Source organism: Penicillium cosmopolitanum, assembly GCF_028827165.1.
Source record: "Penicillium cosmopolitanum strain IBT 29677 chromosome Unknown utg000003l:1.0-3747932.0:1.0-3751027.0, whole genome shotgun sequence".
NCBI lineage: Eukaryota > Fungi > Ascomycota > Eurotiomycetes > Eurotiales > Aspergillaceae > Penicillium > Penicillium cosmopolitanum.
The window spans coordinates 3605018-3627304 of record NW_026622673.1 but is presented as its reverse complement, the minus strand read 5'-3'; the positions used below and the strand labels follow the sequence as shown (position 1 = coordinate 3627304).

The window sequence follows — 22287 nt, the reverse complement described above, 5'->3', positions numbered from 1 at the left end:
GGTCATGGTAGCTACTAGTAGTAACGAATCTACGACTGCATCTGCATTTATCTACTTGCTACAGCAAATTATTTACTACTAATCTACTCTATAGTCATAAGTAGGGAATTGAATGGTAGATCGAAAGATCAATCAGATTCACGCTCGATCGTACATAGGAGAATTAAGACCAGATCGACCAGACTAGGCCACACAAGCCTAATCCAGCCGCCCAGCCCGACTAGACCATGTTATACATAATTTAAGGGTTAGCCTTGACGAAGTCAACACCCTTCTGGATGTTCTTCTTCAGGTCAACGAGGCAAGCATCAACAAGCTTCTGCTCATACTCGTTGACGGGGCCGACCTCGTGGATCTTCTCAACACCGTTGGGGCCAAGCTCAACCTTGGAAGCGAAGAAGTTGACACCCTGGTCCTTGAAGAGAGGAGACTCAACGAAGGTAGGCTCAACAACACCCTTCTCACCCTGAGCAGCGCGGAGCAGAGACTCAGCGAAGCGGGCACCGGCCATAGCCATGGAGAGGGTAGCAGAGCCAGCACCATCCTTGGCCTTGACGACCTCGTCACCACCGAACTGGATGCGGTTGACGAGAGCGTCGCGGGTCTCACCGGAGATGGAGGCGTGGTTGGACTGGGACAGAAGGGGAACGATGGTGACACCGGAGTGACCACCGACGACGGTGACCTTCTCGGCGGCGGGGTCGGTGGACTGGACCTCGGAGATGAAGCGCGAGGCACGAACGACGTCCAGGGTGGTGACACCGAAGAGGCGCTTGGGGTTGTAGACACCGGCGGCCTTGAAGACCTCGGAGACGATGGGGACGGTGGAGTTGACCTAATGCAACAGTGTTAGCAGGAATTCTCGGAAGTAAAGCAGATCTCGATTGCTGGATAGCAGAAGCATACCGGGTTGGCGATGACCAGGATGTTGGCGTTAGGGGCGGACTTGGCAGCAGCCTTGGCCAGGTCACGGACAATGGAGGCGTTGGTGTTGAACAGATCGTCACGGGTCATACCGGGCTTGCGGGGGACACCAGCGGGGATGAGGACAATCTCGGCATCCTTCAGGCAGGAAGCGAGGCCAGCCTCATCGGGGTTGTAGCCGGTGACGACGCTGTTGGTGTTGATGTGGCTGAGATCAGCGGCGACACCTGGGGAGAAGAGAGTACAGGTTAGCAATTGCGCGGGAGTAGCAGCAGTAGAGCCTCGCAAGGAGCATATGCATACCGGGTCCACCACGGATATCGTAGAGGGCGAGGTCAGAGACACGGGGGTTGAGCTTCAGCAGCAGGGAGAGAGGCTGGCCAATACCACCGCCAGCGCCGAGAACGGCGACCTTGGAGGCCTGTGATTGTTTAGTTAGCAGGGAGCTGAGAATAAGAAAGAGGACAATGGAATACCTGAGCGGCAGAAGCGGAGAAGGCGCGCTTCTGAAAGAGGGAGAAGGATCGACGAGCAGCAAACATGATGAAGATAGTCTGGGGGGAGATGGGGAGGAGAAGAAGAGAAGCCGGAGAGAGAAAGAGGAAGAGGAAGGGAGAAAAGCTTTGGCGTGTAAAGCGGGTCCACCCTGCACTTCCGCCGTCCCGAGCTCGGCCGATGCAGTCGGTGCTGTGCATGTGTATATCCATACAGGGAATTCATAGGATTAATAGAATTATTCAATTGCATTAGGGTTGGCTTGCAAAACACGTTAGGGTTTTAGGGTTTATAAAATAAGGGGTTGGGGTTTAATAGTTACTAGTATCTACATCGTGGTGGAGGCGACCCTATACAAATAGTAACAATATACCGAGTACAATATATGCAAACGCCTCGCTATGAACCGATTCTGAATACACATCCCCCTTCCTCTGCCCATTCTCACCGCAAAAAGTGCAAGACCAACCAGCAAAACAAGAAAAACACAACCACTCCTCCCCAGAATATCCACTTGTCCTGTTTCGCCCGCCGCTCAACCATCCGAATCGTGTCACCACTCACCCCCAACGTATTAGCCACACTATACAACCGGCGTTGTGTCCCCTTCAGAATCTCTCTTTGTTCGCCCAAATCAGTCAACACCGCCCTTCCTCGATCCAAGAAATCATCCAGCTGGGTGTGTGTATTGGCAAAGAAGGAGTGTTCGCGCAGCGCATGCGCCTCGCGTTGCGCATCCTGAGGACCACCCCCAAAACCGAGACCTTGTGACCCATATCCGCTGGGCTGAGAGGGTTGATCGTATGGATTCTCGGGCGTCGCAGTATGGTGTGGTCGGCGGCCGAAGAGCTCGTTACTCTTGTGAACGGATTGCTGTAGGTAGAGAAGGAGATTAGCAGGAGTCACAAATCACGAGTCACTGTGTCAGCCAACTTGGAGGGGCCAGGGTCAAGGATAAATTACAGCTTCTTCCCTCTCCCTCCTCAATTTATCAAATTGACTACGGTAATCGCCCAGCTCATCGCGGAAATTCTTCACCCGGTCAAAGGCCTTTTGCTGTTTCTCCGGAATTAATTCTTTCTTCGAGAGGGCAGAGTAGTCGTCCACGGTCCGATTCAACGAGGCCAACGAGGCGGCAATTTGGCCTGCGATCGGTCAGTATTGCAGTAGTAGTAGCTGGTCAACAGCGAGCTCAGGGACACACCTTGCAAGGCGGGGGAGGAGGTGGCCGGGGACTGGGAGAAGGTGTCCAGATCCCGACGGATCGCGGAGGATTGTTTCAGGGCGGAGTTGAAGAGGGAATTCTGGGGGTGTTAGCGAATGCGACTCGAATGCGCGGTCGTGAATGGGGATGGGGGTCATACCATGTTGGTGGTGGGAATGAGAGTTGGAGGGGAGGGGGGAGTGCTGGATTATCGAGGCCAGTAGAGAGAGCAGTTCGGCGCGTATCTGATCCACCCGTTCACTTAAGCAGTGATTGTCTGCAATGACTTGATTGTTATTCCAGTTGGATGTTGTTGGTTCACGCAAAGCCAAAAGGAAAACTGGCCCAAACACAGCTCACCGCCTTCCTACGTCATGCACCTTGTAGCCTGCATAGACAAGAGCGTCCTCGTACATACTTAAATCAATAGTTACGGGGAAGTTATGCATCTGCATGTACGGAGTACTGCTTAAGTACGCTAGTACTATTCTATATCCCCGGTTCATCAATTCAGATCTCTATTAAAGTAGTGATATTCGTATTGGTAATATAATTGGCATTGGTACTGGTACTGCATGGCATCCATTGCACGGAATACACCCAGTTAAACAGCCCGCACCCGCAGGAAGAGCAGAGATGGTATATCAAACAAAAGATCAAGCAAGAGAAATTCGTCCACCTATTTGGGGGGGTACTTGTTCTGGAGGAACCACCTGCGAAGGGGTTAGCACACATAGTTCGCATCATGGACATGGACCAGTCCAGCAACCCAATTCGCGAAAACTCTGGGGAAAAGGATTAACTCACTTGCTAACATAGTAATCCGCCACACCAAAAGCACCCACGGCTCCAGACACCAACCCAACAAGCTCCCACGAGAGCTTACCAGCAACATGCTTGCGATAAGCGCCGAAACCAAGACCCGCACCGACTAGAGTCATCACCAGGGCATTACCAATATAGACCGGGTTACCGGCATTGGCCGAGAGACCACTGCTCTGGGCCTTGCGAGCCTTGGCCTTCTTGCGGGAATCTTCACGGGCGCGCTCGCGCTCCTTCTCTTCGGCCTCGCGCTCCAGGCGCTCGGCTTGGGTGGTGGTTTGCACGTCCTGCTTGAGGAAGTCTGGGTCGACGGCTTGGACGTGGGGGGAGTCGACATCGATCAGGGAGGCGGTGCTTTCGGATTCATCTTTGTAGATACCGCCTACATTGGGGGCGCGGCTGTGGGATGGTCAGTATAAGTTGGGTGTGTGGACACAGGATAGTGTGGTCACTTACGCCTAGTACAGTGTTAGCTTGGTGTTCGCGATGAGGGAGCTTAAATGAGCTCGAAAGAACTGAGCTGGGTGGGCTGGGTGGTCTGATTTGACTTACATCCTCGGGGGCTTGCTTGGGGCCCTTGGAAGCGGCGTCGGCGTAGGACATGATGGAAGGGGTGGAATGGGTGGAAGTGAGAAGGGTAGATTGGAGGGAGGTAAAAGGGTAGAGAGAGAGAGAACTCGAAGTGGAGTGTGACTTTAAGGATCAGCAGGGGTGGAAGAGGGAGAAATGGTTTTATAGCAGCAGCAGAAGAAGCAGGTGAACTGGTGAACCTTGGAAGTCGCATGACATCACGTCATGTGGGGACTAGCACATGCATACAGTAGTACTCCAGTAGAACTGGCGATATTCGTACAGTTGTAGTTTAGTATCTTTAGGGTTTTAGGGTTTATAAAAAGAAGAGAGTCAGTTAATTACCATCCAGTATAGTAATAGTATATTTATTTACTTTCAGCCCAGGTATACCCCAATTGAGTACCAGCTCTGCTGTGTTGAGCAGTTGACGGGGAATGACTAATCCGCCACTGACGTGCTCTACCAAAGTTACCTGCAAGTGGCTAGTAGTGAACTATTACTAGGAGTAGGATAACCCAATATTAGTGGTCGATATTTGGCATATTTAAGCTATTTCTATTTCTATTTCTACTTCAAGCAAAACATCAACAGTCTTTCCATACGACTGGGTATTACACACGGCCAATCTGCACTGTCAGATTCACTACTCGTATGTACACACTGTAGCGTTATTCTTGGCATCCCGGAACTACGGAATTACTTAACTCCGCAATGGTGATGGCCTCAGGGTTAGCTGCATTGCCAGCTCACACTTCATGTTTCATGTTTCATATATGCAGGACTAGGGTTACGAGTACGCTTGCCTGCATTGCATGTTTGCTTCAAGTTCCATTGCTTTCTGCTGCCAAGTGCACACCGTTTGTCATGAGATAGGTAGATATAGCGAGGATTCCCTCCATCGCACACATCCCATAGTGTTCCTCTGAAATCAATCACCATTTGAACCACAATGGCCAACCTGACCAAACAATCCGCCTTCGCCAGCCCTCTTCTGACTCTTCCCCATGAGCTTCGCTTTCAAATTTATCGCTATGCTTTCACTCCAAACGAAGATGAGCATCCAAATATGTGGGGGTCACTCCCCTCCAATATGCTCAGGCCACTCCGCACATGCCGACAGATCTACCAAGAAGCCAAATTTTTGGCAATCTCATGTGTCTCGTGGCCTGTGGATTGCGGCGGTGACTTGGATTTCGCCGGTTATTATCCCAATCTGAACCCCGATATGCTCTCGGCCATCAAATCCGTCACTTTCTGCTATCACATGGATCACACGTCCCGAGGGGAACATAATTGGCTGTTTTACCTTCCTGATTATCCCTTTGACAAGTTTGGGCTTCATAACATCGAGGAACTGGTTCTTTGGCCAACGGGACAGGATGAAACGTGGAAAAAGTTGAAACCTCGAGAGGATGCCGTAGGGGGTCCTGATTCCCCCGTCGAAATCACACTTGCTGCATTTGCAAGGGCTCTGATGGCTACCATTCGACGAAGAAAGGCGCTGAAGAAAATAGTTGTCGATTGTAGACAATTTATTCTCAGGAAGAATCTTCCCAAATTGCGCAAGGAATTTAGATCAGAATTCGCTGCGCCATCTTTTCAGAACTGGAGCTGTGAACAGCTTGAGGTTGCATTTCAGGGCGATTACTATAATTGGGCTCAGCGTTGGTATATTATTGTCGTCGAGCCTGATCTCTGGAGGCTAGTTTATGAGGGTCTTGACGACGAGGAGCGGTCGGTGACGTTGGAATTCAGGGTCTCGGATGAATGGGAGGCATACTATGCCAAATATGCGGTTGACTCCCCTCCACTTAGGGAAAGGCAGCTCGCCTTTTTCGAGAGGGTGTTAAGTCCCGGTCTTCTGGAGACTTTAAGGAATCTCGCAGCAGCGCAGGCTGAGAATGGACAGGGGGAGATGAGCCAGACGAGAATGGACATGATGACGATGACCCAAACGAAAACGACCAAGGGGTTGCCTTCGATACAATGGATGAGGAGGACTTCGACAACCTGAGTGAAGGCGAGAGTGTTTACACTCGTATGCCAACCCGGGCCCCTACCCCAGAACCGGAATAGCGGATAGTTCAACAATTGCGGCGGCTGGTATTGCCGGGGCTATGGAATGGGTGGAACAACAGATATCAGAACTGCTCAGAGGCACTTTGGATCCAAACCGTCCTCGTCGTAGTGGGGATGCGCGTTGACTACTAATAGTACTAGTAGTAATTCAAGTTGTTGTGATGCGAGCAAACTTGAGATCATCCCAGTCTGCCTCAAGGCTATCCAAACAGCCGACTTGAAACTGCTTTCTAATCAATTTGGTTTTAATGCTGTATATGGGCGTACGTAGTAGTAAAGCGTCATGTATTAATTTAGTAAAGCGTCATGTATTAATTTCCTCGGACACTCGAAACCCCTTTTGCAAGAAAAGCTCGCCCGGGACTTGAAGGTAATTGCTCTAGGACCTAGGCACAGGGCTGTTTTATGGCGCGGTTGATTTTTGTTTCCCCACTCCTGGACAATAAAAAAGTATAAATCTAGATGTCAACCCCATAGCGTGTTTCATATCAGAAATGTTGAGACTCCCCCATGGCCTCAGGCAGCAAGATCGCCACGCCACCGTTCTATCTCCAAATAGCCTCGCTCTCTTCCCCTCTCTTATCTGACCATCACTTGCATTTCTCTCGCTCCTCCGCGGAGCCAGTAGCAGAAGGCCTTTTGCTCGGCACGCCTTTCTGATAAAAATGAGAGGAAAGAGCCATAGTGAGCTGCGCGAATAGCGAAAAGTCCGACCGGAAACGATCTCTTCGGGTGTTAGCTAACATACATGCCAGCAGGAACCTCGTTCGGAGAGAACAAAGTCAGAACGCGTCAATGCAGTGTTGCATTGTTGAATGATCGTGATCATGGCGCCGATAGCGTGATTAAAATATGGCCAGTTTAGGCCCAATGGCCGTTCTCCACTTACTTCTCGGCGGAAAAACACAAGCTTTTGAGTATTGCGACATCTGCGCTTGGGATTTGCTTGACAGCGACGGCAGCTATAATAGCTGGCCGGCGGGTCGAGATTTTGCTTCAAAAATTTCCGAAGTGTTGTCGTTTCGCGCCCTTTTAACTCATGATGGGTATGTACTCACTATCGCCAACCCTTTGGGTGGAGACTCCGCGGGTAAACAAGTCCGCTAACGCGCGGGATCATTCTTAATTTCTAGCAGCGCCACACGCGGACGAGTCAAACGGCGCAGTGACCACCGATATTATTTCCAAGCAGTCAGAAAAAGTGCAGACGGCAGCGCAGGAAATAGACTCAGACACCGAAAAGCCTCTTCCAACGGAGGAAGAAAACGAAACCCTACGTAAGGTTGCCGATAACCTGCCATGGGTATCTTTCTCGCTTTGTCTCGTTGAGTTTGCAGAGCGAGCGTCTTATTATGGCGCTAAAACCGTGTACGCCAACTTTATCGAGTACCCGCTTCCAGAAGGTATTTACAATCTCTACGATCCCCAGTCTGTGCTACGCCATAGATACCAAGACCTCTTTACTAAAAGCTATTTTCTAGGGGGAAATGGTGCTGGGGCTCCTCCACGAGGAACACAGAAGACTGCAGGTGCCCTAGGTATGGGCTTGCAAGCCAGTAGTGGCTTGACTCTGCTATTTGTCTTCTTGGCCTATGTGATTCCCATCTTCGGTGGATGGTGGGCGGATGTTTATGTTGGACGTTACAAAGCTATCTTCGTCGGAGTCGTCCTATGTGGTATAGCTCATATCATTCAACTGGTCGGTGTTATCCCATCAGTTCTACAGAAAGGACAGTCAAACGCTGCTCCGCCATTCATCCTCGGTCTTTTGATCCTAGCGTTCGGAGCTGGTATATTCAAGCCCAATGTATCTCCCCTCATTTTGGATCAGAACAAAAACAAAAAGCCTTTCGTACGGACTCTCAAGTCTGGAGAAAGGGTAATTGTTGACCCGGAAGCAACTACAAACAGGATTATGCTTCTGTTCTACGGTTTCGTGAATATCGGTGCTTTCTATATGCTCGCCACAACATATGCAGAGAAATATGTTGGATATTGGCTGTCCTTTCTATTATCCGCCGTCATCTACTTTCTGCTGCCAATTCTACTGTTGGTGGTCTATAAGAGATTGCACAAAGAGCCTCCTAGTGGAGGGAAAGAGCTCACCGAAGCATTCAAAATCACCGCAAGGGCACTTCGCGGCAGCAAATTCAAAATCTGGCGAAAGGACTTTTGGGATTCCGCAAAGCCTTCTAAGCTTGAAAGTCAAGGTATCAGCGTACCTTGGACAGACAAGACTGTTGCAAAGGTCGCGACAACTCTTCAAGCATGCGATATTTTCATCTACTTTCCAATTTGGTATATGAACGACGGAGGCCTCGGCTCTGTCCAGTCAAACCAAGGCGGATCGATGGTAACAAATGGAGCTCCCAACGACATCTTAAACAACTTCAACGCCTTGACAATCATTGTCACAATTCCTCTTTTAACATTCGTGATATACCCAACTCTACGCCGCTACAAGATGACCCCAGGCCCGATAACTCGAATCACCTTTGGCTTCTTCCTAGCCACACTTTCCGGTCTTGCAGGAACGTTGACGCAGTGGAAGGTTTACGAGCTCTCACCTTGTGGATATCAAGCCTCCACCTGCGATGAGGTGGCACCGATCAGTATTTGGTGGCAGCTTGCTACTACTGTCCTTGCTGCACTAAGTGAGTGTTTCGCGGCTGTGACTGCATATGAGGTTGCCTATGCACGGTCACCGAAGAGCATGAAGAGTCTGGTCGTGGCTGTCTTCCTTTTCATGAATGCTTTGAGTAGCGCCCTTGGAGAGATCCTTATTCCAGTTACGAAAGATCCATACCTCTTATGGCTCTGGGGTGCCCCTGCAGTGGCTCTAGCGGTCCAGTCTATAATCTTCTGGTTCAGGTTCAAACATTTGAATCATGAAACATTCAACGCGGGGATGAACTTGATGAGGAAGATGAACAGGAGCAGGGGCAGAAGGCTGCGCTGAGGGTTTAGATTACAGATGTAACTCATTGATATCAGACAACTATATCAGGATATCTTCAATTGCAGCTTCAACAATGAAAATAACAATAACAATAACAATTTAGAGCTCAACTAAAACAAGTGCCATCTATTTTTCCTCGGCGTATGTAGTTATCAAGTAGCTGAAATCGGAACCCTAAATTGTGGTAGTATAGCGATAGGGTGATAGACAATTCAGGCACTGACAGTCTGCAGGGACAGAAAGAAATACCGACGAAATAATTAAAGTCTCGAGAACACCAGTATTTGAGCATAAGCGCCAGAGCGGCTATCCGTTCTTCTATATGCGCAGACCTATTGGATCGTGGCTATCATGCAATTGCAGAGATACCTAATAAGGCGGGTTGGGGCACAGAAAAGAATATTGATGGCGACAGGACCTGGACATTTTTTTTCCGCGAAGAACAGAATCACTCACAAAAACTTGATTCCCATTGATCAATTTTGAATTCCTAATGGTTCTCATGTTCGATAGAAGCCAAGAATTGCTATAACTAACCCTCATTCGTTCCATCTGCAGGCTATTTCCACATGCTTTAGGGCTTAGGGCCTTTTACACAATTCTCGGTATATGGTACCCAATTTCTCGATTGCTCAGGGCTAAATGATATTAGTACTAGTAGTACTTGCCCAGGTCGCGTAGTCAAGTGTAGTAGTTTACGAACTTTTATGAGTTATAAGGTCTTATCTCCGCCGCATCTTCCGGGGCCCGTGAGTATCTACGTCCGCTTTTAAATTTAGGGGAAATTTGAAAAAGATGAAAGCGAATATTTCTGCATTTCTTATATACATTATATTTACATACATATGTGCTTGTAATCATACCAACTGCCAGTGGCCCCAACAGGTGGAGGCTTGGGCATGTGGTCTGATGTAAATCCATGGGTATTGCCTAGGTAAAAGGCACAACATACTAAACAGCTAGTAGTAAATGCGTACTCCTATCGAACCCAATCCCATGCGCTTACTCGATAGGAGCATAGAAGCTCAACTTACCTCGGGGGTCATACTTGTGCTTGAGTCCACGCAGGCGCTCTTGACGCCAGTGTTCGCTACCGTAGATCTGCTGCGATGTCTCCGAGCCATAGGCATAGTTGATGTAGGCGCGGAAGTCATCGCGACCGGTCGCCGCAGAGAGGATGTTGCGAAGCTGGTTGCCAAGATCGGCAGCCTTACGCTCCAGGGCCTCACCGGCAGGGGCGTAGTTGATCATTGGGGCGGCAAGGATGTTTTCCGAGCGGAAAGCGAACGCAGTGGAGTCAGCAGCGATGGCGTGGACGCCCTCGGCGGAGTACCCCTCGAACATGAAGATGGAGTTGTTGAAGGGAGAAGAGCCGCTAACGGCGGGAGCGTAGATATCCCAGGCCTTCTTCTGGGCGGGAACGTTGTATTGTTCCAGATAGATGGGAAAGCGAGGGTTGGCGAAGCCGAGTTTCTGGCATGGAGGGGAGTCGACGGCGATGCTGGTCCAGTTGGCGAGGTCCTTATATGTTCCTGATTGAGGATTGATAGAGATAGGTCCGATATCGTGGAATGCCTTGGTGTAAGTGGACTCGACAGCCTTGACTCCTTCCTGGATGATATAAAAGACGATAACAGGGCTGTTGGGGTCAGAGCCATCGTTCATCCAGTAAGACCAGTTGATGACGCCGGCGGGCTGGGTGCCGTCTTTGACGAGATAGTCATTGGCAGCTTGGTAAACAGCCTCGACTTTGTCGCCACTGAAAGTGATGGTCTCGATGGCCCAGTCAGTATGCTCGATATCGTAGATCTTAGAGGTGACTGAGGTAACAATGCCAAAGTTGTGACCTGCGCCCTTCATTGCCCACCACAGCTCAGAGTCGGCATCGATGGTGGTCAAAGTGCCATCAGCAAGTACAACATTCATCGAGACAAACTGATCAGCGACAAGTCCGTGGTGGCCCTGGAGCCAGCCATGTCCACCACCAAGTGCAGGCCCCAGATAGCTGACACACTCGCAGGTTCCAGTAACGGTCTGCTTTCCAGCTGCCCACAAGTCATCGGTGATCTGCTTGGACATGACTCCACCTCCAATTGTGGCAGTCTTGCCATCGTCGTTAACCTTGACACTTCGCAACTTGCTAAGAGAGATGCCAATTCCGTGATCCATTTTACCCAAGGAAACAAGGGCCCCGTGGACCCCATTGTAGGCGAGAAATGGGACGTTCTTCTTGTTGGCATATTTAACCTTGATTGAAATCAAAGTTAGTGTACGATCATGTTGTCCAAATCACTCTCCATCAAAGAAAGATTGGACAGGGAGGTTGAATATGGGAACTTACAGTCTCAGCAACGTCATTCTCTGTCCCAGGACGACAACCACATTTACCTTGGGTTCCTCGAGAACAGACCAGCGGGTGGTGACATTTTCGAAGCCACTGGAACCAGGGTAATAGACTTCGGCAGTGCGGGAAAGGCTTTTGGCAAAGGCCTTCATGTCAACATCACCGGTAGGGCATTTTCCCTGCACAGAGCTACCCACCACAGTGGAAGCCAAAGCAGCAATGGCAGTGATCAACCTGAGGGAGAACATTTTTCCAATGCTTAACCAGAGAGATTGTCCAGCTCTCCAGAAAATCAAATATATGAACGACAAAAGAAAAAAAGGGAACCCAAGACTGCCAAGGTGGGGTCACCCCTTGCGTATCTTCCAACGTTCGAAGAGAAAACGACTAGTAGGCTGCTCCAAACCCCATTGAGGTGCAAGGTCCGAAACAACTAAAATTTCTAGTGTGCAGACCTTGAGCGCATCGGAGTAACTAACCCTATGAAAAACACCACTCTCAGTACAATTTATTCAAGATCTCCACCTGAGCGCCGACCGCGTCTGCATCATGGTCCGAGATCCGACCCAGAGATACAACTCGGGCGGTTTTGGACCCCAAGTATGTGGGGCGATTCGGAGCGATTTGGGCGCCGAGAGGCCCTTGGGAACCACAGCCCCCTCTAATTATGAATATTCATCCATTAGGAATGCAGAGCTTGGACGATCCACCCTATTAGGGAGCTACTGAGGCGCACTCGAATCCCTGTAGTTGCATCGTTTTTGAGAGGGCTCAGATTATAGTGCCGCCTCTCCGGATGCCGGTACTATAATCTGATCCAGCAGGTTGGGAATTAAATCTACTCTATTCGCAATAGCAGTAGTTAACACTAATGATCCGTGCACTTCCGAGATCCGTTGCTGTGAATTTAAATCATCATTAAGGGGAAGCCTCCCAGACTTCTCTTGGTGTACTGAGTTACTACTGTAGTTAGTTCAATTATGAATTTTGTAATCTATACATAGTACTCTCTGTAGGGAGTAGTACATGGAAAACGTGATGAAAGACTAAGAACGCACTATTTTACATACGATTGATGTACATAGAAGCTGATTTCGGATTGCCGAGCACAGATGGGGTTCTACAACAATTCAGCCAATCTAATTCTGTTGGTGGATCACGATCAGGTTTCACTGAAACGAACTCATTTTCTAACTTAATTGATCACGATATGTGGTTCCAGTCTTCGGCCGCAGGTTTCGGTCAATTAATATATGGAGATTACCATGTGGAGTGTCCATAAAACCGGCGCCGAAGGCGAGACCTTGGAACACCTGGACATAATACTACATGATCAAGGAGGTGTGGGGCGTACCCACTTACCAGAGAGGCATTCTCGCGCTGAGCTGCTTTGTCGGTTAGTCCGATTGCATCCTTCGGGTAGCTGAAAAATGGGTACGTAGTGTTCAAATCGCTGATTAAAGTTCTTGGAATGTGAGAACCACAGGTTCCAACCATGTGGTGTTGGTGGCCCCCCAGGCCCGAATTTTAGGGCAAGGATATTATTCTTTATTCAACAGTCTGACCTTATACTTTTTGCACATGCTTTTAATCGCTTTTCTAGAAAATCACGATCATTGAACGCTCAAAAATCTCCCGGATGGTAGAAACAATACGAAGGAGAGGGAAAACAAGCAGTGCATTCTCTACTATCGATAAACTTCCTCACAGCCATCCTCTCACGCTGATCCTACTCCACCAAACTTAACGTGCAGATCATGGTCTTTGCTTTATGGGTGCGGGATGCCGCCGCTGATGCTGCAAGGAAGACAAATATTGAACTATGGACTTTATACGGAATTGGTGTCGCTTTTACGATCCTCAGAACATATTCCCGAATTAGAGCTGTGGGCTTGAGAAATCTGCGACTGGATGACTATTTGATATGGATTGGAATTGTGTGTACTGTTCAATACTACTGGTAGCTGCGTGCGCCTACTGATACTATGATACAGATATTCTATACAGCACAGACGGCTCTGGCATATAATGTCGGTGCAGTAGCCAACGGCCTCGCAAATAATAGCATGACAGATGCGCAGCGGACTGCGCTATCACCGAGCAGCTCGGAATATTCCGCCAGGTATGCTCCCATTGAAAAGACAATAAATATGCAATGAGGGCCATGAACTAATATTCCAACTAGAGTGACTGGTTCCAAGATCCAAATCGCAGGATGGAGTACATATGTAGCATTGATCAACTCTTTGAAGTTATCAATGCTGGCATTCTATCTTCGCCTTATGGTATGTATTTCGACGATGTTAATTAAGGACTCGGATCTGAATCGATGGCTAAAAAATTATATTACAGGAAGGACTCGGCCGTCGATACCAGATTCCCATATACGTCGGCCTTGCCCTCATTACGGCGAGCTTCATCGCCAGCATGGTCGCGATTCTTGCATCATGCAGACCATTTCACAAAAACTGGCAGATTAATCCTGACCCCGGCAGTCAGTCTTGTCCCCCCGCTTATCTCAGACCTTGAGATTTATAGATCATACCATCATTCTTACTTTGATTTCTCTATCCAGATGTGTGCCAGCCAGCAATTTCCAAACCCGTCATCGCCGTGACCTTTGCCGCGAACCTCCTCACAGACCCATACCTGATCTTCATCCCGATTCCTATGCTCTGGAAATCCAGCCTAAAGGTCATCAAAAAGATTGCGACAACTATCGTCCTAAGCGCCGGTATTTTCATTCTCGTCTGTGCAACACTCAAGAGTGTCTTCCTACTAGTGGTTAGTTCCACCCATTAGGAATCGATTAAACCCATGGATACCCAGCTGACATGATTTTTACCTACTAGGATCCCGAGAACGGTGCTACTGTTGCCAACGAATGGGGTACCCGCGAAACCTTCGTCGCAGTCATTACAACCAACCTTCCAATGGTCTTCCACCTATTCCGCACATGGCTTACAAGGGTGTTCGGCAGCAAGTTTGGATCGTCTCATAAGACAAATTACAAGACACCCTCCGCCTCCGGCGGGTTGCATACTATCAGCGGTCGTGGAAACTTTGCTAGCCGCAAGGGCCGTTCAGACATGGATCCTATCACAATTGGGATGACATTCACTGAGAGTGAGGAACGGATGATGGAGGATGAGATCAAGATGCAGAATATCCGTCACAATGTTACACATATCCAGTCAACCGATAACGGGACTCCTTCTTCGAGCGGCATCATGGTCTCGAATCAGGTTGATGTTACGAATGAGTCTGTTAGTCGGACGAGTGATGGAGCGCGAAGTGTTCGGGAAGTATGGTAGCGGTGACTTATAATAAAAATATAGACTTTTACGATTTTGAATTCCAATTTGCCTTATACCCAATTATTTAAGCTGATACCTGATCTCAGCTACTGTGTGGCACCAACTATCTAGAGAACAATTCAATCTCTTGTCGAAACCTCCACCTTAACAACTTTCTGCTCAGAAAGCTCACCATGCTCCAACTTCGTGATCTCAGCACCAATTCCGGAGCACACGTATTTATCGAATTGCCAGGTGGGGACTTTGTTTTGAAACATCTCATCCAACTCTTCCAGCGATCTTCGGCTGGTCTCCGGCACACAGATCCATACAAATAACAGCGAGACGACAGAAAATGCACCGTAAATGAAAGTGACTCTCCCACCAATAGCACTCTGTACGTACGGATTGACGAAGTTGATAGGGACTGATGTTAGGAAGCTGCCCATGGACGCAAGGAACACGGTACGTTCACGAAGCTGACCTGTTCCAATCTCGCCAGTGACAATCCAGCATCCGGGACCCCACGTAAAGCCGTAAATGCAGTACCAAAGGATCAACAAAGCTGCACAGGCATTCTTTGCTTGCGAGGAAAGATCTGCGACCGTAGGGCTAGATTCAATGGCTCCTCCTGTACCCAGCATTGTGGCAGCGAGACCCACAGAGCCAAGAAAGAGAGAATTGCGACGACCGAGTTTGTCAAAGGTAACGAAAGTAATAATATGACACACAAATGAGCAGCCCGTAACGAGAACGTTGGTTTTAAGGGGATCAGGGAATCCCATTTGTTGCATAAATGTCACAATAAAATTTTGAATAAATGAGACACCTTGTGCTTGCTGAATAATTTGAACTCCCATCGCTGCAATGGTTCGACGCAGATTGGTTCCTTTGAAACAGTCCAAGACCGTCGTCGCTTTATGGAGCTCTCGTTGTTCTTCAATTTGAACACGGAGCATTTCGATTTCTTGCGTAATGGTTTCCGGATGGTTGTACAGCTTTTTCATGACCTCTTCTGCCTCGTCAAATTTTCCACGGTAGACAAGGTATCGGGGCGACTCAGGAAGAAACGGAAAGGCAAGTAGATATCCTACAGGGACGAACAATTGGCAGCAGATTACAATCCTTCGAGTTGATGACTTGGTCAGCTTGCAAATAAAAATTGACTGGGAATATGAGAAGCCTCCATACAGATACTGAGAGTTATCACTTCTGTTCCGGCATAGGTAGACAACGAGGGTTGCCATGAAAACGCCAAATGATGTGAAAAATGAATAGAGCGAAAGAAAGGCACCTATACCGTTAGATAATCGCCCTCATTGAAAAATTCATAGGCATGAGTACTAACCTCGAACACGCTGGGGTGAACATTCGGATAAGTATGTCGGAACAACGTTCGAAGCCAACCCAATGCCAGAGTAAACAATGATTCTCCCAACGGCTAGCTGCCAAAAGGAGGCAATAGCACTGGCTTCCAATATAATACCCACGATCATCAGGCACGACAAGGCCATAAAGCCCATCTTACGACCGAACCGTGAAGTTATTATTGGAGCTAGGATGCAACCAAGAATAATGCCAGCAGATCCGGTTCCAGTTCCAACGGAAGTCTTGTCAGAGGGAATTGCCCATTGATCAAGATCCGAATCATAGGCTCCATACTTGTGCTGGAATTCGGATAGGCCTAAAGCACCGCCCCACCAACCATTGTCAAAGCCAAATCCCATGGCTCCCAGTGACGCTGTGAAACCGATGAGGACCAGCCGCCAATTTAGGTCTTGGTACAAAGACGTTACCTTGAGAGTGGCCAACATAATGAAATTATCGCTGCAGGGGCGAGATCACAACTAGAATAAAAGGAATATATAATACCATATTATAGACCTATTAAAGTACGAGTAGGCTTATATAGATTTTCTGACCCCATGGGGAAGAAGCATCGAGTGGATGAATTTCCAAGGTCCATCTTCCAAAAAGCGGGGAAGCATAGAGCGACGAGCAAAAAAGGAAACGCGAGCCACAAACTGCTAATTGAACTCCGTTGCCAAGATATTGTTCGCAATGCTAGTCGAGTTGTAGACAGCTGACGAAGACCTTGGCTATGGGATCGATGTAAAGATCAGCAGTAAATCCCAGTTGTGACATTGCGTCAACCCCTTTTTTCTCTGTTTACTTCGACAGGAAACTGAGGATGATATTCCAGCCAAATCCAATAATAGATGCCACGGCCACTCTCCATTGCAAGGGAACGCATAGGAAATTGAAAAGGGCAACGAGAGGCCAAATCCTCCACCCAGCCTTCATAATTCCGACTATTCTCGCTTCAATTTCGCGAACCAGGAGGCTTGTGCTTTGGAGTCTGGCCCCAGTGGTGCAAGTGATGAATACGACGTTTGTGAAGCATAATCCAATGGTTTGGTCCAACAAAAGTTTCACAAGAACATTGCACCAGTTGACCCGATATTGTTCGTCGGACTTTCGAGTAGAAGATTGAGCGTGGGGGTTTGGTTCGGGGGTTGGCCCAACAACGCCATTCTGAGTTGGGAAAGTTTCCTCCAAAACACTTTGCCAAAGGGAGACCAAGGGCGCAGAGACCAAGCCAAATACAGCGAATTCAACTACTCGAGCCCAGTCCATTTCGGCTGGTGCTTCTGTTCCCCATTGTGATAGAGTCTGAGCCGTGATATTGGCGCCTGCTTTGAGGATGGCCGATTGGATAGTGACAACCACGAGGGAGGGCATGCCGGCATGAGATGTAAAAATTGATATTTTCCCTGTTCTATAGTGATCAGTGTATTTTGCTAGTAGATTCAAGTCTTATAGCGGTCAGTCAGTTAGCATCGGCTTGTTTGTTGCCCCCACGTCCCAATCAGGTATCCTGAGCCACCCTTACCTGATCCATCGACGAAGCCCAAGCTCTCGCCTATTTAGTGAAGGTGAAGTGAGTCCGCTGTTCATTCAAAATAATAGTGAACAGAAACAACTTATTCCACCTATCTCGTCATGGCTAGCCTCCGAAGGTTAATCCCATTGCTTGCTGCCTTTTGGGCCATTGTGTCCAACTCCTCTGCTCTCTCAGAGTGCCAGCTAAAAGAATCACCACAGCGGCGTCTTTTCCTATTGAGTGACATTGCAAATGAGCCTGATGATGCACAGTCACTAGTTCGATTACTTGTATACGCGAATGAGTTCCAAATCGATGGTCTGGTGGCCACTACAAGTTGGTGGCTCAATGACTCAACTCGTCCAGATCAAATGCGCGATATCGTGGGCGGTTACGCCGAGTGTGTCGAGAATCTCAGGAAGCATGCGTCAGGTTGGCCAGAGCCTGATTATTTGCTCAACCTGGTCAAGTCAGGCTCAACGAAATACGGGATGAATGGGGTGGGCGAGAACCAGAACAGCGAAGGGTCAGATCTTCTCGTCACGGCGGTGGATAGGTCAGAGGAACCATTGTGGATTCCCGTGTGGGGTGGTGCCAACACTCTCGCCCAGGCACTGTGGTATGTCAATGCGACACGATCAGCTGAAGAAACGGAGAAATTTGTCGCAAAATTGCGTGTCTACTCGATCTCCGATCAGGATAACAGTGGGCCTTGGATTCGAAGAAACTGGCCCAATCTGTTCTATATTGCGAGTGTGCATGACTTCAACCGATATGCAAACGCTGCCTGGGGAGGAATCTCAGGCGATGATTACTATCACTTTCCCAGCGGTGGAAATAAAGAAGTCATTTCGAAATCGTGGATCAAAAACCATATCCAATCTGTGGGTCCTTTGGGAGCACGATATCCCGACACGGAGTTTATTATCGAGGGTGAGATACAAAACCAAATCAGTTTTGCCTCAACTACTAATTGTTATAAGGTGACTCACCATCCCTGCTCTACTTGATCCCGAGAGGACTATCGGATCCTGAACACCCGGAATGGGGCTCCTGGGGAGGTCGATATGGGCCAGTGGCGTGGGGTGAAGGGCATTTTGCTGATAGCATCGATACCATTGTCAGTGATTCAGGAAGCATAATGATGGGTCCCCATGTCACGATTTGGAGATGGCGCAATGCATTCCAGAATGATTTCAAGGCGAGAATGCAGTGGACTATCAAATCCAAGTTTGAAGGAGCAAATCATTCCCCTATTGCTGTCGTGAATGGTAGCTCCAGCCGAGATATTTTGGAATATACAGTCATGCCTGGTGAAAAGATTATCTTGGATGCAACTGCTTCTTGTGACCAGGATGGCGATGACCTCTCCTTCAAGTGGTGGCAATATTTGGAGCCAAGCTCAAACCTCAACACCCCAAAGCGGGATGTACTCGTTTTGAAGATGGACGCAACTGATACCTCTAGGCTTTCTGTCGAGATCCCCAACGCCGAGGCTGTGCGACAGCCGGGAAGAGGAGTCCATCCATCCGACGACAAGCACTTGCACATTATTCTAGAGGTATCAGATGGAGATATTGTCGCTTATAGGCGCATAATATTAACCATCAAAGGGAACATTGCGCTGGAAAAAAGGGACTCTGGCCATGACGAATTGTGAATTAAAATAGCTTTAAACAGGGTTAATTGTGTCTGCAAATAGATGCTAGTAATACCTACGAGTAGGCACTAGTACCTATGCAGTAGCATTTGGTCCACCCATCCAAGCACCAATGTCACTGCTATAGTCACGGTATTTCGGCCACGCTTCCCAAAGTACTCTACGCCCAGTATGAAATGCTTAGTATTTGAACCTCTTATGAAAACCTTGGAATCTAACATCTAACAATCATCATCCGAGTCCTCCACAACTTGAACTTGAAATTATATAGAACTACTACTACGATTAGTACTACTCGTAGATATATGTTTCAATTTTTCAACTTGATGGTTCGTAAAAAACCGGAGCAGCTGATCCCAGCCCTGGACCAAAGGCAATTTGTAAATTAATCTAGCCCTCCCAGTCTGCGGGCCTTGGAAATTATCTACCTTATCATACCAGCTCTCGTGATCCGTTTTGTTCATTAACATGTGATTGGGTCTCTGCATAACCACTCTCACGCAAGCCCTGGGATATCAAGGAAAAGGTAGTAAATATGCCTATTAAAATGAAATATTAGATTCCTAGAATCCTCTTTGATGACATATGGCCTTTTCTGGGAGAATTGAGTTGTGCATTTTACCTTCTGCCGGTTGACATCCCCTTGCGGGTGCCATATGCAAGTCGGGAAACCGTTTTACCGGCCTCGGCATAGAATCGTAACCTCTGGGGCCCGGGCCCACTAGAATTCCGATAGAAGGACGTAATTGGAACTGAATTTCACGAAATTTATTAAAGAAGAGAGATTCGCATGATCTCCAAGCTTTCAAGCTTCTAAGCTTCCCCGCAATCCATCCCCAGGGTCATCACATGCATGTCAGTGCCATCCACAATTAGTGGACCCTTAGATCTACAACTCAGATCTACTCCAGACTGGAACTGAAGAATCAAGATCAGCTCTCTACACTACAGTATCTAGTACTGCCTACTCATCTCCTGCCTTCTCATCTTCGCACACATGCAAACATGTCTATCTCAAAATGGATTGGCGTTGCTAAATCAGACAAAAAGGACCTATGCTGGTCTAAGGAGAAAACGTTTTAATACAGATTACAGGTGTAGTCGGCACTCCAGAGCTCTACTCTACAGCAGCAGCTCCAGCGGGTTCTCCACCACCTTCTTCAGCTCCTTGATCCACTCACCACCGACGGCACCGTCCACAACCTTGTGGTCGAAGCTACCAGTGACAATGATCTGGTCGTCCCACTCAGTGACGGTACCCTCCTCAGTCTCAACGGGGACGGCAACCTTGCGGATGGTGCCGACCGCCAGGATACCGGCCTGAGGGGGGTTGATAACAGCAGTGAAGCGCTCAACGGCGGCGTTCATGCCCATGTTGCTGATGGTGAAAGTACCACCCTGGTACTCCTCGGGCTTGAGCTTGTTGTCACGAGCACGCTTGCCAAGGTCACGGACCTGGTTGGAGATGCCGGACAGACCGAGACCCTGGACGTTCCGGACGACGGGAGTGATCAGGCCGGTAGGAGTGGAGACGGCGACACTGATGTCGGCGGTCTTGTGCTGGCGGATGACAGTCTGGCCGTCGACCTCAATCCAGCTGGAGTTGACCTGGGGCACCTTCAGCAGGGCGGCGGCGCAGGCCTTGACCAGGAAGTCGTTGACGGAGAGCTTGTACTTGCCCTCAGCGGAGGCGTTCAGAGCCTGGCGGAGCTTGAGAAGCTTGCTGACCGAGAGGGTGGTGGAGACGAAGTAGTGGGGGTTCTCGGCCATGGACTGCTTGAGGCGGTTGGCGATGACCTTGCGCATGGAGGAGGCGGGGACGTCCTCGTAGGTGGCGGCAGCAGGGCCAGCGGAGCCCTGGTACTTCTCGACATCCTCCTTGGTGATCTGACCACCACGACCGGTACCCTTCAGAGCCTTGACGGGGACACCCTTCTCGAGAGCGAGGGCCTTGGCAGCAGGGCTGATGGAAGCCTCACGGTCCAAGCTAGGCTGGAGCTTGTCACCCGAAGTCTCGGGCTCGATAGCGGCGGGCTCCGCGGCCGGGGCCGGGGTAGGCTCAGCGCTCTTGGGCTCCTCCTTCTTCTCGGCGGCAGGGGCAGCCTTGTCACCACCGGCATCAGCCAGGGTGAACTCCTCGAAAGCGGCGACATCAGTGCCCTCCTCAACCAAAACGGCAATGGGCTATAAGTCGCGAAAAAAGAGCATTGTTAGCAGAGGAAGAGGGTTGCGGAGATTCACAAGTCCGCGGGGAAGCTCGGGAAAATTCTTACCGAACCGACGGCGATATCCTTCTCACCGGAATCCTTCAGGACCTTGGCGAGGACACCCTCATCTTGGAACTCAAAGTCCATCTGCGCCTTATCGGTCTCAATCTCGACGAGAACATCACCGGGCTGGAGGCCGTCACCGGCCTTCTTCTGCCAAACACCGATGTTTCCCGCGGTCATTGTAGGGGACAGCGCGGGCATGCTGATGATGGTGTGCGAAGGGAAAGCTGTAGATGAGAATGCGAGTTAGAAAGAATGGTCCTCATTGTCGCTGTTGTAGGGAGAGGAGCTCGGATATCGAAAATCGGTTTGTTGGGGGGGGTGCGTACTCTTAGAAGCATAGTAGCGGGAAAGCGCGGAGATGCTGGGCAATTGGTTCCTGCGCGAAGGATAATGGTTAGCAATGGATTGATTTAGGTGTAGAGAGGGGATTAGAGCGCGTACTGGATGACTTCCTGGAACTTGTAGGAGACCTGAGGGCGGCGCATCGAGGCAGCACCTCGAGCCATCATGGCCGGGGTGCGCATCCGGACGGCGGCAGCAACCATATTGAGCGGTGGAGGAGTAAGAATGGAAGAAAAGGGAATATAAAGAACCCTCAATGCGATCACGCAAAAGAGAGAGAGATGCCGGCGCAGGGGGAGATGTGGAGGGGCCGGAGATGGAGGAGTTGGGGGGAAGAAGTCGGGCTTGTCTTGGTGAACTTTTCTGTTGAGCTGCCAGTTTTCCTTATGTAAGGTGGTTTTTGCTCCGATTCCTCCCTTTTGCGCTTTTGGC

General features: G+C 49.2%; 12 protein-coding genes across 12 annotated transcripts; 4 read left to right on the top strand and 8 right to left on the bottom strand.

Moving 5' to 3' along the window:
* Positions 1 to 241: 241 nt before the first annotated feature.
* Positions 242 to 1466, bottom strand: N7509_001398 (malate dehydrogenase; the record flags this gene model as incomplete). The annotated part of the gene is made up of 4 exons (XM_056626035.1): positions 242 to 835; positions 907 to 1151; positions 1228 to 1345; positions 1401 to 1466. 4 exons carry the CDS (start codon positions 1464 to 1466, stop codon positions 242 to 244), a joined length of 1023 nt encoding a protein of 340 aa, XP_056494617.1.
* A 397-nt stretch (positions 1467 to 1863) lies between these two features.
* On the bottom strand, positions 1864 to 2786 carry N7509_001397 (golgi SNAP receptor complex member 2 family protein; the record flags this gene model as incomplete). The annotated part of the gene is made up of 4 exons (XM_056626034.1): positions 1864 to 2292; positions 2383 to 2564; positions 2624 to 2723; positions 2784 to 2786. 4 exons carry the CDS (start codon positions 2784 to 2786, stop codon positions 1864 to 1866), a joined length of 714 nt encoding a protein of 237 aa, XP_056494616.1.
* Positions 2787 to 3302: 516 nt separating this feature from the next.
* Positions 3303 to 4048, bottom strand: N7509_001396 (uncharacterized protein; the record flags this gene model as incomplete). Its single annotated transcript, XM_056626033.1, has 4 exons — positions 3303 to 3336; positions 3431 to 3844; positions 3902 to 3903; positions 3998 to 4048. 4 exons carry the CDS (start codon positions 4046 to 4048, stop codon positions 3303 to 3305), a joined length of 501 nt encoding a protein of 166 aa, XP_056494615.1.
* A 1060-nt stretch (positions 4049 to 5108) lies between these two features.
* N7509_001395 (uncharacterized protein) lies at positions 5109 to 6032 on the top strand (the record flags this gene model as incomplete). The annotated part of the gene is made up of 1 exon (XM_056626032.1): positions 5109 to 6032. One exon carries the CDS (start codon positions 5109 to 5111, stop codon positions 6030 to 6032), a length of 924 nt encoding a protein of 307 aa, XP_056494614.1.
* Positions 6033 to 7139: 1107 nt separating this feature from the next.
* Positions 7140 to 9056, top strand: N7509_001394 (putative MFS peptide transporter; the record flags this gene model as incomplete). Its single annotated transcript, XM_056626031.1, has 2 exons — positions 7140 to 7143; positions 7234 to 9056. 2 exons carry the CDS (start codon positions 7140 to 7142, stop codon positions 9054 to 9056), a joined length of 1827 nt encoding a protein of 608 aa, XP_056494613.1.
* A 1002-nt stretch (positions 9057 to 10058) lies between these two features.
* N7509_001393 (putative FAD-dependent oxygenase) lies at positions 10059 to 11648 on the bottom strand (the record flags this gene model as incomplete). The annotated part of the gene is made up of 2 exons (XM_056626030.1): positions 10059 to 11303; positions 11445 to 11648. 2 exons carry the CDS (start codon positions 11646 to 11648, stop codon positions 10059 to 10061), a joined length of 1449 nt encoding a protein of 482 aa, XP_056494612.1.
* Positions 11649 to 12590: 942 nt separating this feature from the next.
* N7509_001392 (uncharacterized protein) lies at positions 12591 to 12897 on the bottom strand (the record flags this gene model as incomplete). Its single annotated transcript, XM_056626029.1, has 2 exons — positions 12591 to 12713; positions 12763 to 12897. The coding sequence occupies 2 exons, from the start codon at positions 12895 to 12897 to the stop codon at positions 12591 to 12593; spliced, it is 258 nt and encodes an 85-aa protein (XP_056494611.1).
* Positions 12898 to 13157: 260 nt separating this feature from the next.
* Positions 13158 to 14714, top strand: N7509_001391 (uncharacterized protein; the record flags this gene model as incomplete). The annotated part of the gene is made up of 6 exons (XM_056626028.1): positions 13158 to 13337; positions 13395 to 13522; positions 13586 to 13685; positions 13753 to 13894; positions 13976 to 14184; positions 14253 to 14714. 6 exons carry the CDS (start codon positions 13158 to 13160, stop codon positions 14712 to 14714), a joined length of 1221 nt encoding a protein of 406 aa, XP_056494610.1.
* A 122-nt stretch (positions 14715 to 14836) lies between these two features.
* N7509_001390 (high-affinity glucose transporter) lies at positions 14837 to 16510 on the bottom strand (the record flags this gene model as incomplete). The annotated part of the gene is made up of 2 exons (XM_056626027.1): positions 14837 to 15990; positions 16045 to 16510. The coding sequence occupies 2 exons, from the start codon at positions 16508 to 16510 to the stop codon at positions 14837 to 14839; spliced, it is 1620 nt and encodes a 539-aa protein (XP_056494609.1).
* A 355-nt stretch (positions 16511 to 16865) lies between these two features.
* On the bottom strand, positions 16866 to 17438 carry N7509_001389 (Mpv17/PMP22 family protein; the record flags this gene model as incomplete). The annotated part of the gene is made up of 1 exon (XM_056626026.1): positions 16866 to 17438. The coding sequence occupies one exon, from the start codon at positions 17436 to 17438 to the stop codon at positions 16866 to 16868; it is 573 nt and encodes a 190-aa protein (XP_056494608.1).
* Positions 17439 to 17699: 261 nt separating this feature from the next.
* Positions 17700 to 19240, top strand: N7509_001388 (DUF1593 domain-containing protein; the record flags this gene model as incomplete). The annotated part of the gene is made up of 2 exons (XM_056626025.1): positions 17700 to 18513; positions 18564 to 19240. The coding sequence occupies 2 exons, from the start codon at positions 17700 to 17702 to the stop codon at positions 19238 to 19240; spliced, it is 1491 nt and encodes a 496-aa protein (XP_056494607.1).
* A 1122-nt stretch (positions 19241 to 20362) lies between these two features.
* N7509_001387 (putative pyruvate dehydrogenase complex, dihydrolipoamide acetyltransferase component) lies at positions 20363 to 22058 on the bottom strand (the record flags this gene model as incomplete). Its single annotated transcript, XM_056626024.1, has 4 exons — positions 20363 to 21424; positions 21514 to 21737; positions 21840 to 21889; positions 21955 to 22058. The coding sequence occupies 4 exons, from the start codon at positions 22056 to 22058 to the stop codon at positions 20363 to 20365; spliced, it is 1440 nt and encodes a 479-aa protein (XP_056494606.1).
* Between the last annotated feature and the right edge of the window lie 229 nt (positions 22059 to 22287).